Source organism: Podarcis erhardii (assembly GCF_964252035.2).
Source record: "Podarcis erhardii genome assembly, chromosome: 5".
Lineage (NCBI taxonomy): Eukaryota > Metazoa > Chordata > Lepidosauria > Squamata > Lacertidae > Podarcis > Podarcis erhardii.
The window spans coordinates 64,511,908-64,529,607 of NC_138509.1; the positions used below are offsets into that span (position 1 = coordinate 64,511,908).

Consider the following 17,700-nt stretch of genomic DNA (forward strand, 5'->3'; position numbering starts at 1 on the left):
CCACTGCCCGCTCGTCTCCCCGGAGTCCCCCTCGCCCGCCGCCCTGCCTTCCTCCCGGAGAAGGTGCCTCGGCGAGGCAGATCCCCGCGGGCGCGTCCTGAGAAGCCGCCTCCGCCGCCGCCCCCAACGGAGCCCAAAAGTTTTCTCGCCCGCCGCCGTCGACTTTACCTTCCACGGCTGCGATCGCAGATGCCCAGCAGAACAGCACGACAAAATCCAATGGCATGGGCGCGCCAACCATGATGCGGGCGCACCCGCGGAGAAATAGCTCCTCGTCGGGCGACTGCGCTTAGTTCCCTTCCCGCTGCTCCGCGGGCTCCGCTTCAACCAGACGCGGAGATGCAGCGACCGATCTAGATCCGTTCACACACACAGAGAGAGAGAACGATCTCCACTCCGGATTACAGCCCCGTCGCCCGCGTGGGTCCGTGTGTGCGTGCGTGCATGCGTGTCTGTGTATATGTGTGTGTGTGTGTGAAGGTATGTGCGAGTGTCTGGGTGGGTGCGTGCGTGTGTGTGTGTGTGTGTGTGTGAGGTGTGCGTGAGAGAGCGAGGGAGTGTATATTTTAGTGTCACATTGCAAGCCGTAGTAAAGTGTACAGTGAGAACTGGATCAGCCACTGAGGCTGCAAGGAGGGAGGGGGGAGAGAGAGAGGCTTCCCCGCCTCCCCCCCCCCCCCCCGCACCCGCGCGTACCATCCACACTCTTCCCACCCCCGGCAGCTCCTGTCCAATCAAGGAACCCAACCTGCAAAAATCCCCCGGCCAATCAGCGGCGAGCGCTGCCTTCCGCTGGTATTGTTAGTTTTAGAAAAACTTTTGCTAAGGGAAGAGAGCGAGGGACGAGGGAGAGAGGGCGCCGAAGGAAGGGGAAGAGCGGCCCCTAGTGGCTGATCGGGAGCGCTGCGCTCCTGCTTCCACTGATGCAGCATTAATTCGGGGCGCTGAACGCAGAAGCAGCCCCTGCCTTTAAGCTAACGAGAAGCCACCTATTTAAATATCTTCAGCGGCGTTCGGCTTTTGTTTACAGCGCGCTCCCTCGCGGCCTCCTGTTGCCTTTCTGAAAGATTCCTCTTGTCCCTGCGATCAACGGAAAATCGCAGGAATGTATTCCACCTAACAGAACACATGAGCAACATGATGAAGGCAGAACTTGCCTGCTAACTAATATCCAGACAATCGGAAGGGTTTGCCTAATCCTAGTCTCCAGAGCCAGAGATTTCCTGAACCTGCTGCTGCTGTCGCTGACGAAGCTTGGCCCTGGACCATCTTAATCCCACTAATAACCCTTGGGATCCAAAGTCTCTTTTCTTTCTCTCTCTCGCTTTTTAATGATTTTAATTACATCTGGACTGGACACAAGGCACTTTGCCTATGAGGATCACAAGATGACATCTCTGGTTTTTAACAAGCTATACAGTTTATAGGGATAGCTGTCATTTGTTGATTTCTTTTTTTTAAGTTCTATAGAAATTATTGTTGATTGATTGATTTGTGGAATTTATACACCACCCTTCATCCAAGGATCACAGGACAATTTACAGTAGAAATAGAAATAGACCCACTTTACGCTAAACAATAGTTTTAAAAATATGTGTATTCATTCGGTGGGGAAAGGACATGAAGGACACAAATCATGAGGACTGGAGAAGAGCCCTGCTGGATGAACTAGTCCACCATCCTGTCTTCACAAGCAGGAACTGTATGCCAGTGCCCCTCCCATGGTTTCCATCAAATGATATCCAGAAGGATACTATCTGATTGTGTTTCTTTAAAAATACATTTTAAAGCCTGGGGAAATAAAAATGTCTTTGCTTCTTGCAGGAAAGGGTAACTGTGCTTTTTGGGAGAAAACATCACAAACAGGATGCAACCACCGAGAAGGCTCAATGCGTTGTTGTTGTTGTTGTTGTTGTTGTTGTTTTTATATCTGTTATGTACTGAGTTGAATAGGATCCAAAAGGCAGCAGTCTGATTGGTCCTAGAAAAATAGGATTCAGAATGCAGCAGTCTGATTGGTCCACAGGAGCCACCCAATCCAGCTCCAGGTGGAAGGGAATCCGCAACCTGATTGGCCTACAAGAGAATCCCGGAATTAGCCAATCATGTCGGGCCCATTGTGTAAATAATGTATATAAAGCAGGCATTCTGGGGGAACTTCCATTCCTCCTCACCACTATGAGCTGAATAAAGAGCATGAAATCCACTCTCGACTCTGAGTATATTTCAGTATCATTTATACCCCGCCCATCTGGCTGGGTGCCCCCAATGCAGCCACAAAACCAGTTTGATTGTTTGATATTCAAAATGTTGTTACCCATTTTTCTCCCAACAATTGATTTCCAGACTAAAGTGGCTGAAGCTCTGGGGACGACTCGTTGCTGAGCAAAAAGGCATGCTCAGGTGTTTGGACACACAGGCAGGGGCAGAAGCACACCTGCCAACCATGCATCAGCATCACAACAGACACACAGGCTGCTCTCTGCAGCTCTGCACTAGGAATGTGCAAGTATGCAGAGGGTTCCTAAGCATGTCTGGTTGGATGCAGCTAGAAACTTCAGCAGATTTCTAAGTGTGTTTAACCAAGCACACTTAGAAACACTCAGCAGACTTAATGTCATAGGTGCTGGGGCCCTGGGTGCCCGAGCACCCACAAAATTCCCCAAGGAGGGGGTGGGCACCCACAAATTTTGATGCCAGGGCCATGCACACTGCATGGCACCCACTACCCTGAGCACAGATGTTCACAGGGCCAAGCTGGCACTCCTGCTTAGTGCAAAGGGCTAAAAGCACAACACAGTGCATATGCCCCTAACCAGAGTTTGCAACCTTGCTTAACTCACTTTTTGCTTGCCTGGGTCAGCAAAACTCCTGCCAGGCTAGGGATGGAAGGGAAACCTGCTCTACTCAGATTCCAAAGCAGACTGAGTAGCTACAGCACAGAGTTTTTTTCTTGTTGTTGTGGCACCTATCTTGTGGAATATTCTCCCACCTGAGTTTTCACCACCTCCTGAAAATGTATTTGTTCACTCAGGCCTCTGCAGATCACTAGTACTAATGCCACTGAGAATTCATACTGCTTTTATTTGTTGAATGTTAATGAATTGTTTTTCTTGTTATGTTTTAGAATATTTAATGAAAAGACTGCCACTCTTTTCAGGAGGGATTCAATAACATACCAACAAATTAAGATTGAACGTTTAAAGTTGATTGGGAGGTCTTGCGCAATGAACCTGCTTTCCCGAAAGATCAGACTTTTGCAGTAAGGAAAATGCATGGGAAAGTGTGGTATAACACTTGCAGCACCATTAACCCCCCTGCAAGCAAATCAAAATGAATGCTTGTTAAATAGTCAATGTCCATCTAATCTCCCTAGAAACAAATCATGTTTAATGCTCAATAAACAGGTCATCTGGAAGTGTCATCCCTCCCGCCTCCGTCAAGGATCTTGGTTTGTTTCTCCCACCGCACAAGATTCTAATTGCTGGCGCACTTTTCGGGTGGGTTGTGGCACAGGTTGTGCTTGAAGTGTTTTGTTACATTTTGACCACTTCAAGTCAGAGCTGCCCTGCATTCCAATGGCAGAAGTGAAATGTTCAGAAATCACTTACTCCATAGCTGTCAACTTACAGATTTGAAAATAAGGGACCAGCAGCCTTGAAAATAAGGGACCAGCAGCCAAAATAAGGGACCTGCAGCCTCACCTGTTCCAGGCACTCCAGTCTTCCTGTCCTCCTGCAGTCTGGTCAAACTCATGCTGGTAGCTTTGGTTACCAACTTTGTAACCAAAGGTTCAACTGAATAGAATCTGAATCACATGCACCACAAGGCCTATGCAGCTTCAACTTAAGATGGCTCCCCGGCCTGGCTTTGCACTGCAAAGTTTGCAGCAGCATGTGCAACAAAATGGCGTCCAGCATTCAAAAACCTCCTCAGCTTGCATTAACTAGCCACACACAAGGCATGCAAGCTCCACCCCCCAGTCATTCTTAGACTTCTTATTGGGTGAGCAACACAGCCAAGCAACACAGTTGGAGCCTCCCTCCTCCCTGGCTGGCAGGGAGGCAGGGAGAGGAGATGCTTCCTTTGAAATTTAAGGGACATCATTTAAGGGACATCCATTAATAAGGGACAGCAGCGGGACATGGCGCTGGAATAAGGGACTGTCCCTTCAAATAAGGGACACTTGACAGCTATGCTTACTCTCATCGACACCACCATCGCCATTAATACAAAAAAGGTAATTCAATCCCAGACACAAACAGCCTGGCTGTAGGAGTGAGGAAACATGGAGGAGCTATCTGAGTGGGTCCCCCCCCCTCTCTCTTTTCAGAGGGCAGCCTGACTGGAGATGGGAGATTGGGAGTGACAGATCACAGGCTGAGCCAAGCCTCCTTATTAATATGTGTGTTGTGTACCTTGATTCCCATGCCCCTCCTAAGAGAAGAAGGGAAAGGATGCCACTAAATCAGCTACTGCTGTACAGGGTGGTGATATTTTATGTCTTTACATGTGTTTTATGGTGATAGAGAGACATTAGATGCTTTCTGTTCAATCAAAATGCATAAATAAAATGGAGCAAACAGCAAGAGCCTGACTCCCACCCTCTCCAAGCTCAGTTCACCTCTCCAAGGCTTCTAAATGATGTGCCCTCACAATGTAGAGTCACCTCATTGGATTTTAGCTTCATGCAAATGGAATCTCGCCCCCCTCCACCTGCCTCCACTCTATCTCAGGAAGAGTGTGTATGTGTGTGTATTTGCATGCATGCATCTCCATGTTTGCAGAATAAGTAAGCAGGCCTACAACTTTAAATGTCTTCCAGATTCTGTGTATCCCTAGTTGCATCACTGGAATGGGCAGAATAGATAGATGATGCTCTTGTTGTTGCTGTTGTTATATTATTTATATGCCGTCCATCTGACTGGGTTGCCCCTGCCACTCTGGGCAGCTCCCAACAAAATCCTTTAGGACCAGTGTTATATGGTTCCAGTGGCCACTCCCAATTATCAGTCTAGCTGCCGCATTCTGGATTAGTTATAGTTTCTGAGTCACCTTCAAAGGTAGCCCCACACAGAGCACATTGCAATAGTCCAAGTGGGAGATAACCAGAACTTGCACCGCTCTGGTGAGACAGTGCACAGGCAGGTAGGGTCCCAGCCATTGCACCAGGTGGAGCTGGCAGACAGTTGCCCTGGACACAGAATAAACCTGCACTTCCATGCACTTCCAGACTGACCCAAGGCTGCATGCCTGGTCTTTTAGCACAGTTGCCACATTTTGGACCAGGGACTCCCCCACACCACCCCGCCCCTTGTCCCCTAGAAATAGTACATATGTCTTGTCAGGATTCCACCTCAATCCGTTGACGGCCATCGAACCCCATACACCAATTAAATGAGAGGTAGAGCTGGGTATCATCTGCTTGCAGTGGTACCTCGGGTTAAGAACTTAATTTGTTCTGGAGGTCCGTTCTCAACCTGAAACTCTTCTTAACCCGAGCTACCACTTTAGTTAATGGGGCCTCCCGCTGCCGCTGCAGCCGCGCCGCTGGCACACGATTTCCGTTCTCATCCTGAGGTAAAGTTCTCAACCCAAGGTACTATTTCTGGGTTAGCGGAGTCTGTAACCTGAAGCGTATGTAACCTGAGGTACCACTGTAGATGTTAAAAAGCATGGGGGAGAGGACACAGCCCTGAGGCACCCCACAAGTGAGCACCCAGGGGTCCAAACACTCATCCCTCAACACCACTCCCATTCCAACAGCCCTCTAACCTCACCTTCCTTGGCTTCTTGTCTCACCTCTCAGGGGAAAGAACTCATTTGGGTGAGCTATGCTATCGAGGGAGCTGCTTGTGGTCAGGCTCTGGGCAGCAGGTAGGAGATGCCTCTACCTGTGCCTTTCCTCCTGCTGGAAAGTAGCCTTCATCTACTGCACTCCCTTCTCCTTCCTCCTGCTTGCTTTCCGTTTCTACACTTCAGCCCCTGCAGCTCTCCTCACTTGCCCTCCATTTTCCACCTCACCTTAGCCTCCTCCCAGGATGTCTCATTTTGACCTTAGGCCCCTCCAGATAACCTTCTATCCCAATTTGCTTGCACATAGCTTACACATTAAACTAGGTTTAACGATGAGCATTCATTCTGATTTGTTTGCTGGAAGTTTATAGAAATGTGAATTCATCCTGATTTGCTCATAGGGTATTTATATGTTTTCCCCTTAATCTTTTGTACATTCTTCACTTTTCCATGCATTTCTCAGTCACACTGCACAAAGTACAATATCTTAGAATGCATTTGTTGCACCAGGATGACAGAACACTTACTGGTAATTTCTGCACACCTAGATTTCTAGTATGCGTTTGAATTCCTACTGCAAAATATTGACTCTTGGGCAGGGGGGGCGGGGACTGGTCCTGCAGACCTAGATGTTCCTAACTGCCTGGTGCTATTGTCAGATGCCTTGGGTTGTACTGCCAGTTAATTCTGGATGTACATATAAGCTAAACAAGCTATAGCTTAGGGGCCCACTCTCTTGGGGGGCCCCAAAAAAATTAAAGGAAAAAAACCTGAACGTACATTTCCAAAATATAAGATAAAAAACAAATAAAATAAAACCTGCATACAGCAACAGTTAGAGCTTAATAATTATTTCACTATTAATATACTTCTTAATTGTATTTCACTATTAATATACTTCTTCTTAACTGTATTTCAGTTCAACAATTACTTTGATAAAATACATATTTTGTTATGTGCAAATGGCTTTAGATACCTATTAGGTCCATAAAATACCATATAGCATATATTCAACACAAAAAACAGCAACAATTTGTTGTTGACAAAGGACACCTGGACATATAAAGGGCCCCATTACCTTCAGTAGCTTAGGGCCTCATCAAACCTAAATCTGGCTCTGCTGCCAGTGCTTTTTGGGGGGGGGGGTGCAGGGGTACACATATCCCTAAACATTTTGTGAATCTAATGGGAGAAGAAACTTAAAATGTTATTTTTTTTTTAGTTTCTTCTCTAGCATGGTGAATCGTCAGTTCCATTGCTACTGCCAATGGCGGCCTCATTTCCTGTCATGGTGTTTGCTGAGTCTCAGACGGAAGCGAGCATTTAATGTGTGAAGTAGGAGTTGGAATCTAGCACAGTGATTGGTCAGTTTCGTTGTTACCACCTCCGATAGCGGCTTTATTTCCTTTCCCAGTGTAATGCATGTTCTTTGTACTTTTGTCCATTTACTGTATTTATTTTTCCTGATTGGAACTACAAAATGATGCTTTTCTTGAGTCAAAATGAGAGTACCCCTAAACATATTTTTTTTTTTTAGAAAAAAAGTACTGTGTACTGGTATTAGCAAGCACAGCAAAGTGCAGCAGGTCAGTGGCTGGAAGGCAGCTACAAACTCCTGCTGAGAATGTATGTGCAACTAAGATTGACTTGGCTCATTGTGGACAGAGCTGGTGGGTGATGCTTTGAAATGCTTTCTAGAGTGGTGAGCTACCATACCAATTCTCATTGCAAAGTGGAATGATTTTCTCCAGGAAGCGACAACAGGGATAGTTGGTGGATGCTGCAGCGATGTGGAGAGCATCAAACAACTCACCAGCTGGAGATGATCAGGACTGGGAGCCATTTAATGAGGTTCCCACCAAACATCTTGTCCTGTTGATTGGATGGAGAACCTTTGGCCCTACAAGTGTTGCTGAGCCACAGCTCCCTCCCTGCTCTAAATCTTGTATCATGTGCATAAGCCCCGAGAATAGAAGAAAAAGTCCTAAACAAAAAGAGAGACTAGTCAGCTATTGTCCATGCCACAGTTGGCAAACAACCTGTCATTTCTGGTCCCAGGTGTATCTTTTTATAACAGAGAACTCTGAAGTGCAAACGTGCAATTAAGATAATTATGGCGCATTTGCCAAGGCTAGGACATTAAACAACAACAAAGAGGACAACGTGAGTATTGCAAGAGGTCAGCTGCAATCCAACTGAGATTCATATTTCCAAACAAAGGAAAACTACAGGTTAGTTCTCAAGAAAGTAATATGACTCATAAAGTTGTTGTCTTTAGAAATACAATCTGTTTGTGCAAATGGAAAACAGTGTGATCCTATCTATGAGTTACATGCCCGCTGGGCAGGTTAGAATTGCAATTAAATCCTCACATGCTGACAGAACACAATGTTATTTATACTGACAAAGTGATGCTCCTAAGCCCTGTCCTATGGGAGCCTCTGATAAGAAAGGCATTGTGTGCCAGAAGGTGTGCATCCCACATAAGTGGAGGTTCCCCAGTATGAATATGAGAACCTTGACCCTGGCCTCGTAGCATATGGAGAGCCAGTGCAGGTGTCACTGGCTGCCAGTCATCTGCCCCCATTAGTGGTGTAGCCACTGCATTCACCATCAGCTGGAGCTTCTAGACCAGACCCAGCATATTGTTACTACAAGGCACTATGGGAAATTAAAATGGAGACTCACAGACCCAACTACCCAATGTGGGCTTTGTTGCAGCACTGTGAACTTGGTAGCTGCCCTGGGGTGCCAGGTGTTGATGCTGGGCCTAAGCTGACCATAAATAGGGACATTTGAAGTATTTTATAAAGTGATGCACTAACTGTTTCTGCCAGTGGCCTCTGCATGAAAATGCTGGTGAAAGCAGTTTGTTTTTTATTATGTTTTGGAGTTAGTTCACCCGCCACAGGCATCCAAGATCCTTAGTGATACAGAACCTCGTCTGGAAGAAGTTTCTCTAAGGCTGTTGACCTCTAAGATGCTGATGAACAGGCATATCCCTGAAAAACACATAGACAATCCTATTGGCAGATGTATTACTAAAGGTTAAGCACTCACTAGGCAGCTGGTTACTATCGTTCCACCATAGGCTTTGCGTTTACAAGCTACATGATATGCAGAAACTCAGGCGGCTTTTTCCCCCCATCACGTTGCCACTGTGCTGAATCAAGCTGCACCTGCTGCTGTTGAAGGCAGAGAATTTGGGTCAGGAAAACAGGTGACAGTCTGATTCCAAATATGTACAAAAGGGAGCATGAAAATGAAGGCCTCTGAAAGCACACTGGTTGGGAGACAACTTGCTGGCATGAGGCACTTTGCTGAAGGAAACGTGGCTCTATCAGCCTCTTGCATCCTGTCATTCTGGGGGGTTCATTTGTAATCTGAGGTTCCTCCTGGACCCTTCCTTTGTGGCCCTCCAAATGTTGTTGGACTCAGACTCCCATCAGCCACAACCAACATATCAAGGGTAAAGGGAGCTGTAGTTCAACAATATCTGGAGGGCCAAAGGGTCCCTACCCCCAAGGTTGCTATTTCTCAGTAACAATAATAATTTTATTATTTGTACCCTGCCCATCTGACTAGGTTGCCCCAGCCACTCTGGGTGGCTTCCAGCACATATAAAAATGCAATGAAACATTAAACATTAAAAACATCCCTATACAGAGCTCCCTTCAGATGTCTTCCAAAGGTTGCATAGTTGCTTATCTCCTTGACAGCTTTGTTCTTTTTATTTTTCAAGCAAAACAAGTACATGCATGCATGCATGCAGCAGTGGAGCATGTTTTCATGGCACCCAGGGTACCTGGGGTACACATACTGGAGCATGGGGCACAGTGGGCGAATGGAGCCCGCCATGTGCCAGCCCAGCTCTTGCCGATGCAGATACTGCTGGAGCGACACCAGTCCCAGTGTGAGCAGCGCACGCACACACACATGCTCCTGGAGCAATTGTCCCGGCACCCCACCCCCACCCTACACCCCTGCATATACCACCAGTCAGACCAAGGTTACTGAGATTGTTCAGAACTTGAACATTACAAAAGAAGGGAAGTCTCAGTTCCACTTGCAACTGCCCCACTGCCCCTGCTCCCTCTAAACTTTCAGCTTGAGCTGAGCTTGGCTCCTACCTAGTCTTCCTGACCTATGCATATAGGTTTTCCCAAAGAAGATCCTTGTGCCATGCATGACATCAACACAAGATATAAAAGCCATGTCACAGTGGCTGAATATTCACAGTGATGTCACAAAGTCCTGCCGCGTGGCAGCAAGACTTAGAGATGAACAGGACAGCTCGGGGAGACTAGCCATTGTCTAATCTAGCTGACCCTCAGTGCTTCTGCCCAGGGAGTATCATAGTAACTGTAGTGATTGAGTCAAAGTGCTGAAAAATGTTTGTCTGATTGCCCAGTTCAAGTCATGTCCTTTTAGACACACAGGTCTGATTGAGCCAGTTCAGTGGAACCTGGTCTCTTTGCAAAAGTAGTCCACTGTTTTATACAGTGGTACTTCTGGTTAAGAACTTAATTTGTTCCAGAGGTCCGTTCTTAACCTGAGGTACCACTTTAGCTAATGGGGCCTTCCACTGCCGCCGCGCCGCCAGCATGCGATTTCTGTTCTCATCCTGAGGTAAAGTTCTTAACCCGAGGTACTACTTCTGGGTTAGCGGAGTCTGTAACCCGAAGTGTCTGTAACCCAAGGTGTTTATAACCTGAGGTACCATTATATTAACTTGTAGCTCCTATATATTTTAAAGAGATTTAAACATGAAACAAAAGCAGAACCCTCAGCAGATTTCTTTACCTGAAGCAACTGTCATACATGTTAGGTCTCCCTGCCCCCATACAGAGGGTTTCCTAGCAAGCCATTACTGTTGTCTACAACTGCCAGAACATTTGACATCAGTTTATTTTGCCCTCGTGTGCCCAGAAGGGGAAGCTAATCCAAGCAACACATTCCAGGCCAAACCATGTGGCCACAGAGCAAGGACCATCTGTTTGGCATCAAAAGATTTCATTTGTCTTGCAGAAGGGCATCAACAGTTTTGTGCCCAAACAAAGAGGCTGGCACAGGATCAAAGTGGCTGGCCAATGCGGAACCCAGAGTCCCATCTGAAGCCCATACTTCTTTCCCTTGTCATACAAACGGCTCAAAATCTGGAGCCATCTTGCCACCCATGGATCCCGTCTGAGTACCATCAGAAGGCTTGTCCTCAGAAAGCTCTGCTGAACCCATTTCTGAACATTGGCCCAGGAAGAGCTGGGGTATTTGCTTATGAATACTGACAGGCAGGAAGGACACCTGGTTATTTCATTCTTTGATTGCACTTGTGCTACGCCGGCTGGAGAAAGAGAGAGAAATCCTTCCTCTGCGCCATCAGGAGAAATAATAATAATTTTGAAAAATCGTTAAATTACATGTTTGAACATCTCTGTCTTTATGTGATTTTGGAAAGTGCGAGTGAGCCAGCCCTGAAGATTAGCACACAGAGAGGAGGGGCGGGGGGAAAGGATGCTAACAGGCCCACTATTTCTCTCAGACTTGCATTTGCAAAATGAGCTATTTGCTGTGAACCTATCCAGTGCAATACTGCAGCTGTCCTTGGATAAGTTTGTTGCTGCATACTGATGTTACTTAAAATCAGTAAGACCATATACTGAATATGGGTGGTCTAAGATCACATTACTGTCCCATAAGGATCTCTGCTTTAATCCTCAAAAGCAGTGTTGCCCAAACTTGGGTCTCCAGCTGTTTTTGGACTTCCCATCATCCCCGACCACTGGTCCTGATAGTTAGGGATGATGGGAGCTGTAGTCCAAAAACAGCTGGAGACCCAAGTTTGGGAAACCCTGCTCTAAAGTGAAGTCCTTGTGGGACTTTATAGCAACCATAAGCTACACTGAGTCCACAGCCTCTGACAGTGGAGAAAGAGCATAGCTGTCATGACTAGCAGCACTTGTGGCTTTATCCTCTGTGAATTGGTCCAATTCTCTTTCAAAGTCACCAGAGTTGGTGGTCATCTCTGTTAGGTTTCTGTTTGTGCCACGGTGCAGTGCTTGGAGTCACAAGACTCTGTTTACATTCCAGAGATTCCAGACTGTTGGAAGTCTCACAGGAGACGGGAGACGGATGTTGATATTACTGGTTTCCTGTTCCTTTGTTCCAGTTGCCTCTCTGCTTTCACAGAGAGAGGATGTATATTCTTTTCTGTCTGCGTAGTTAGAAATAAAACTCTTAGCAATGTAGCTCATATTTCTCGTCCTTCTGCTGCTGCATATACTCTGCATAATGAGAACGTGCCTGGAGCCTCATCAAAGGCTTAGGTCGTTAATCATCGTCGGAGAAGATTCCAGAGGACTCGACCGGAGGAGTGGCTCAGTCAAACGGAGATTCCAACATCTTCTGGGAACAAATCCCATAGTTCAACTATATGCTGTGTGATGAAGTATTTCCCTTCATCTGTCAAATAATCTTTCCACCTTCAGTTTTATTGGAGGACTCCTGATTCAGATATTATGGGAGCAGGGAGTGCAGTCATCACTTTCTCCAGAATGTGTAATTTTATACATGTCTCTCTTGGTATGGGTCTCTTCCACTCCTGAAAATGATACTCAGGTAGTCATTTAAGATGTAACAACAGGATTTGCTGAGGATTTTAGGCAAGATTTAGGATGATCCAAAGTAGGGTTCAATATATTTAACAAAGCCAAGGCTTACATTGAAGAGAACTTAAGTTGTTGACGTTTAGAAATAAAATAAATAACAGCATCTGTTCTATAACTTGCGCTAGCTGTTACTGTTCTCTTCCATTGGGAATGGTTTGACTTTTTAAAATAATTGTAATGGTTTTCATAAATGTATATTATATTGTTCTAGCCCACCATGGGACCATTTCTTTAAAAATGTTAAGAAAAATAAGAAACCTTATAGATAAGTAAATAAATAATAAATGGTTGGAAGGAGCATGGAAAGGTTTAAATCAGAGGAAAACCTAACTTCTGAATAGCTTTGATGTGCAAGAAATGAAGGAGGCAGTGAGGAGATTCAGGGATGGTCAAAGATGCATGTGTAATCACCGTCTGAGAGAGATGCCCTTAACCTACCCATGCAATTTGGACATAACATAGCAATTTCCCTGCCTGGAGACCATGTGGGTACCAAATGGCATTAGCTATTCATAGCTATTCACCACAATGGAGTTCAGATAAGGTAGCAAGAAAGAGACATCCCTCCCTATAGGAGGTTATCTGCCTGCAACCAGCAAATGAACCCTCAAGTCTTAAGGCTTGATGGACCATCATCTGGTGAAGAAGAAAGGAATTCAGCAGACATTTTATCTGTAAGAACAGAGGGCTTTGATCAGGGAAAAGACCTTCACAAACAAACGGCAGTTGTAGCTGGCACAATTTGGCCTGCCAGGAACAGGTCAGGGAGAACAAAGAGATACTTTCAAGCGATACAGAACAGAAATCATGGCTCCCCTTTGGTCAAGAGAGATTCAAGATTAAAACACAGATTATCCTATTTCTTAATATAGCATATTTCCTTGCTTAATGCCACAACTTGTTTCAGTCTGACAGCTTATCTCCTGGCTGACATATGCTTCAAAGGAAAGGCTTTTAGGTACAGTCAAAGATGGCTTCACCGCAGCTAAACAGCGGCACAGGGATGAATAACTGCATAAGCATAAGATCCATTTAGTCACAGTGGGCATTTTATAATAAATCTGACATGCCTGATCCACAAGCTGTGTGTCATTTTGCAACAGACTGCAAGACACATAGATTTCCTAACGTGGACCTATATTGTGTACAATTGAAAGAGTCTCTTTAGGTACGTGCAAGCGTTTGTGCACATGCACCATTTCTCCATTTTGTTCTGACAATTGCTCCCATTGGAGCAGTGCTATTCTTCTAGAAAAAGAGGTGCCAGAACTCACCAGAACCTCTTGTTCCCACCTAAGAGGTTCCAGAACCCAGTTCCAGTGAGTTCCAGCTGAGGGGGGAAAGCCCTGCATTGGAGGGTGTTTTTGATGCTGCCTTGAGTTTCTGGGGAAACTTGGCAAGTACCAAGAGCATACACAGTTGGAAGAAAAAGACAAGTAAATCTCCTTTTGTCCATGAAGCTCCATGTGCCACAGGGCTTAACCCGCTGGTGTCAAAGTGGAGTCATCCAGAAGTTGGAAAACAGGAATTGCACCAGGAGGTCAGAGCTGGGGCAGGAGACAAGCTAGGAAGTTGAGACCAAGAACCAGAGCTGCAGCTGAGGGACAAATTGAAACACACTGGAGCTAGGAAGGTTATTATTGTCCAAGCACAGCCCAAAGAAGAAGCCCTTTCTCACTCTCTGTGTGTGCTGATCCCGGGGGGAAGGTTACCGTTGGCATAGTCAAAGTCCGGTCCTGGGTCACTAGCCTGGAATCAGTCCACAAGGAGCGGGGCGAGGTCCGAAGTAGGAAGCCGGGCGGGGACAGGAGCACTGGAGAGTCAGGTCTGGGTCCGGGCAGGAACAGGTACTCAACAATGACGTTGCTCCCACAACCTGGGACGGGGCCGACTGGCCTTTATCTGTTCTGAGGCCAGGGGCAGTCCCGGCCCCTAGGAGACCCGCCTCTCTTGGCCTTAAGGCGAGCACTCCTCCTGGGAGAAACCAGTTTCCTTCGCCTCTCTGCCCTGAGCCTCTGCAGTTCAGGAGAGGCTAAAGGGTTACTGGGCCCAGGGGGAGACTCACCTGCAGGCACTGAGTCCTCAACTACCTCTAGAGCCAGAGTGGGATCACCTGGTGCCTGCTCCTGAGGATCCGGCACAGGTGCAGGCACTTCAGAATCAAGGCCCTGCCCCAGTTCAGCCGGCCCTGGAGGCGGGGACTCCTGTGCAGGCTGGGATTCCTCTGGTTCATCCTCTGAATCGGAATCCCAGGCCATCACACTGTGCCTCAAGGGGTCCAAAAGTCAGCCTGGTAAGCAAGGCCAATCCAAAGCCTAAGAACAGAGAGAGATGCTCTAAAATGCAGTTCTGGTGGCTCATCACATGCACAGAGTGGAGTGTTCCTGGCTTGGGTTCCAGTGGCTACTAATGGTAGTCCTTTGGGCTTTGGTCTCTTTGCTGCTACAACTGATTCTGGAGTGCTGTAGCCAAGTCGTCCTGATTCAAGGCTAAATCCCCAAGATTCAGTCTTGGCAATGTTCATAAAAATGGACAAGAGGAAAAAGAGTTTTGAGCTCCATTCACGTTTTCCTCATCAAGAAGATGAAGAGAGGATGGTGGAATGTCAGGTTTGTCCTGCCAGGGTATTATCATCTTGGAGGGTGCATATATGTGATGCCCCCATCCTTTTCGAAGGGCTGAGCTGCCTGCCAGAATCAAAGCCTTGTACTGATTCAAGAGTTGCTGGGTTATCACAAATTTTCACTTAATAAATCATTTTGAGAGAAGCCAAACTTTATAGCAAAAGTCGACAGCAATGATTTTCACAGGTTTTCCTTTCTGCAGTAGAGGAAAATGGCTCTTTTGTGATTACAGGACTGCAGGTATGGCCCATGAGTGACTCACCTATTTTGCGAGAAATATTGTTTGTTCTTACAAATCACGATAATGATAGCCCCTTCCTGGCCGCAGTAAAGCAACCGAGATAATAAAAACAATCATTTGCACTATACAGTCCTTGTCATCTAAGGGCCACCGTGCAACGGCAAGAAATAATAATATACTGTTCCCAGTCATAAAATTTTCATAGAAGTTTGCAGGGACCTAAACATTGGAATATATACTGTATGTTCACAAATATTTAACCAGATATACTAAAGAAGCATTCTCTTGGTTTGTGTTCTGTCTAAAGCCCTCCATCTATGTTTGTCCTGAGGATTTTTGGTGCTAAACATAATGATCTTTTAGCACATGAAAATTTATATTTTAAATTAATATTGATTGATTGATTGATTGATTGACTGATTGAATTTACATACTGCCCTATACCCAGAGGTCTCAGGGCAGTTCACAGAAAAGATCACAATATATAAAATCAAAATAAGAGCAATAACCCAATAACACCCCCCCAAAAAAGAGCCATGATTTAAATGGGTATATGATGTCAAACAGATAAACCAAAGGCCTGGTTAAAAAGGAACATTTTTGCCTGGCACCTAAATAATGAAGGCGTTTTTAATACTCTTTAAAAACTCCAAAATACTGATTTTATCGGGAATCAGCATTTGCCTTATGCAGAGACAATCAGAGGTGCAAAGGAGGGGGAGGGTTGCAAAGCCCTTTCCCGAATTCCTCCTTTCAACCTCTGATGTCACTGGTTGAAAGGATAAGCATGGGGAGTGGACTTTACACCTCTGACAAGTGGGGGGGGCTCAATTCTCGGTTTCCCCTTTGTTTTCCTCTCACCACTGCTGCCATTGCTGCAGGAAGTGAGAGAAAGAAGCCTGTTACAATGGAGACAACTTTCTGGCCTCCCTCAACAGCAGGCACTTGGGAACCCCCGCAATGAATTTTGATGGGAGGGATAGCCAATCATATCACTCATGCGCCATCATGATGATGCTATGTGATTGAAAGGTAGGTGGCCCCCCCACGCACTTGTCAAATTGGGTCTACAGAGCAGATCCTGGTAAGGATCTGACCCATGGAGCCAAAAAGGTTCCCCAACCCCAATGTAAGCATTTCACTCGTTAGTGTGGAGCTCTTTCCTTGCCACACAAGGCTTGCATCACTTGCTTCCATCATCTGCGGCTGTTTAGTTAGAATGCACCTTCTGCGATAGATAACGGCACACTAATCAGATTGCATGAGGTGGTCTGTGCAGGGCGGTGGTGGTTGGTTCTGCCCCCTAAGTGGCCTTTGTCCAACTCGGTGGATCGCTTCTCATCTTTTTGTAATCCTTCATAAAAGGGAGCATGATTTTGCAACTCAGAGTGGTTGTTTTCATCTAGAATGTTCAGTTCCTGGAAAAAGAGAACAAGCCCTCAGGAAAACCTTGTGTGTGATCCAGTGCAGAAGTGAGAATGCCAAACTGTGCAATCCGTTATGTGTCTACTCAGAGGTGAGCTCAACTGAGTTCAAAGGGGCTTACTTCCAGGTAAGTGAGCAGAGAATGGTAGCCTTAAAGACTAGGGAAATCACCGGGAGCTGAGGATTGCATCCTGAAAACATTTTCATTTTTACTGTACATAAACCCTGACATATGCCAATGTTTACAGTTAAATAAGCAAACAAATCTGCTTTTCAAACATCTATGACATGAGTGAGATTTTTAAATCAGTCACCAGAGAAGGATTTCACACTTTCCCTAGGAAATTAAACAGCTGTTAAGACACTATGGAAGAATTAGCAGTGTAATTTGGTAATAAAACTTAGAAGAGCTACTGAGCTACTATTTTGTGTTGCGTTCTTCATGTACAGCTCAATTCTGCGATGTGGTAAAGCCAATGTGAATTGATCGGGTTGAATCCTAATAATAATAATAGCAGCAATAATAATCCCTAATGTGTAAATAGTGGTTTTTGAATGTTCAACATATTTCATATGCTTTATCTCAATGATCATTAGACAGGTTGGTTAGTATTATCCTCATATTGCAGTTAAGTACAACTGTATTGTATACTGAATTAAAAACCTGATCCAATCCCTGTCTACTTGAGTAAGTCCCACAGAGTTCAGTAAGGTAAGCTTTCAAAGACGTATGCATACGATTAGAGTTTAGAGCATAATCTTAGGCATATCTACTCAGAAGTCAATCCCAAGGAGCTCAAAGGTGTAAAAGATTGCAGCCTCAAACAGTGCAGTGATTTGCCATTGCCATCTGGAAAAAGCAAAACTTCTCATAATCACTTTGTGTTCCTTTCTTCTTCTACAGCAACACACCTATGAGAAGTATTGCTTTTCCTAAATGGCAACAGCA

At 45.7% G+C, this 17,700-nt stretch overlaps 1 protein-coding gene across 12 annotated transcripts in view; it reads right to left on the reverse strand.

The window, feature by feature from the left end:
- Positions 1-8,984, reverse strand: part of EPHB1 (EPH receptor B1) — a 355,934-nt gene extending 346,950 nt beyond the window's left edge. For 8 of the 12 annotated variants that reach the window (XR_014157203.1, XR_014157204.1, XR_014157205.1 and 5 more), the window contains exon 1: positions 169-654. Coding sequence is in view for 3 of the 12 variants with exons in the window: in XM_081864474.1 (XP_081720600.1) it covers positions 169-241 (73 nt within the window). In the remaining 9 variants the exon portion in view is untranslated. Of the gene's footprint in view, positions 1-168; positions 656-8,856 lie in introns of those variants that run through there. The other 4 variants (XM_081864475.1, XM_081864478.1, XM_081864477.1 and 1 more) reach the window with 3 other exon arrangements.
- Positions 8,985-17,700: the final 8,716 nt, after the last annotated feature.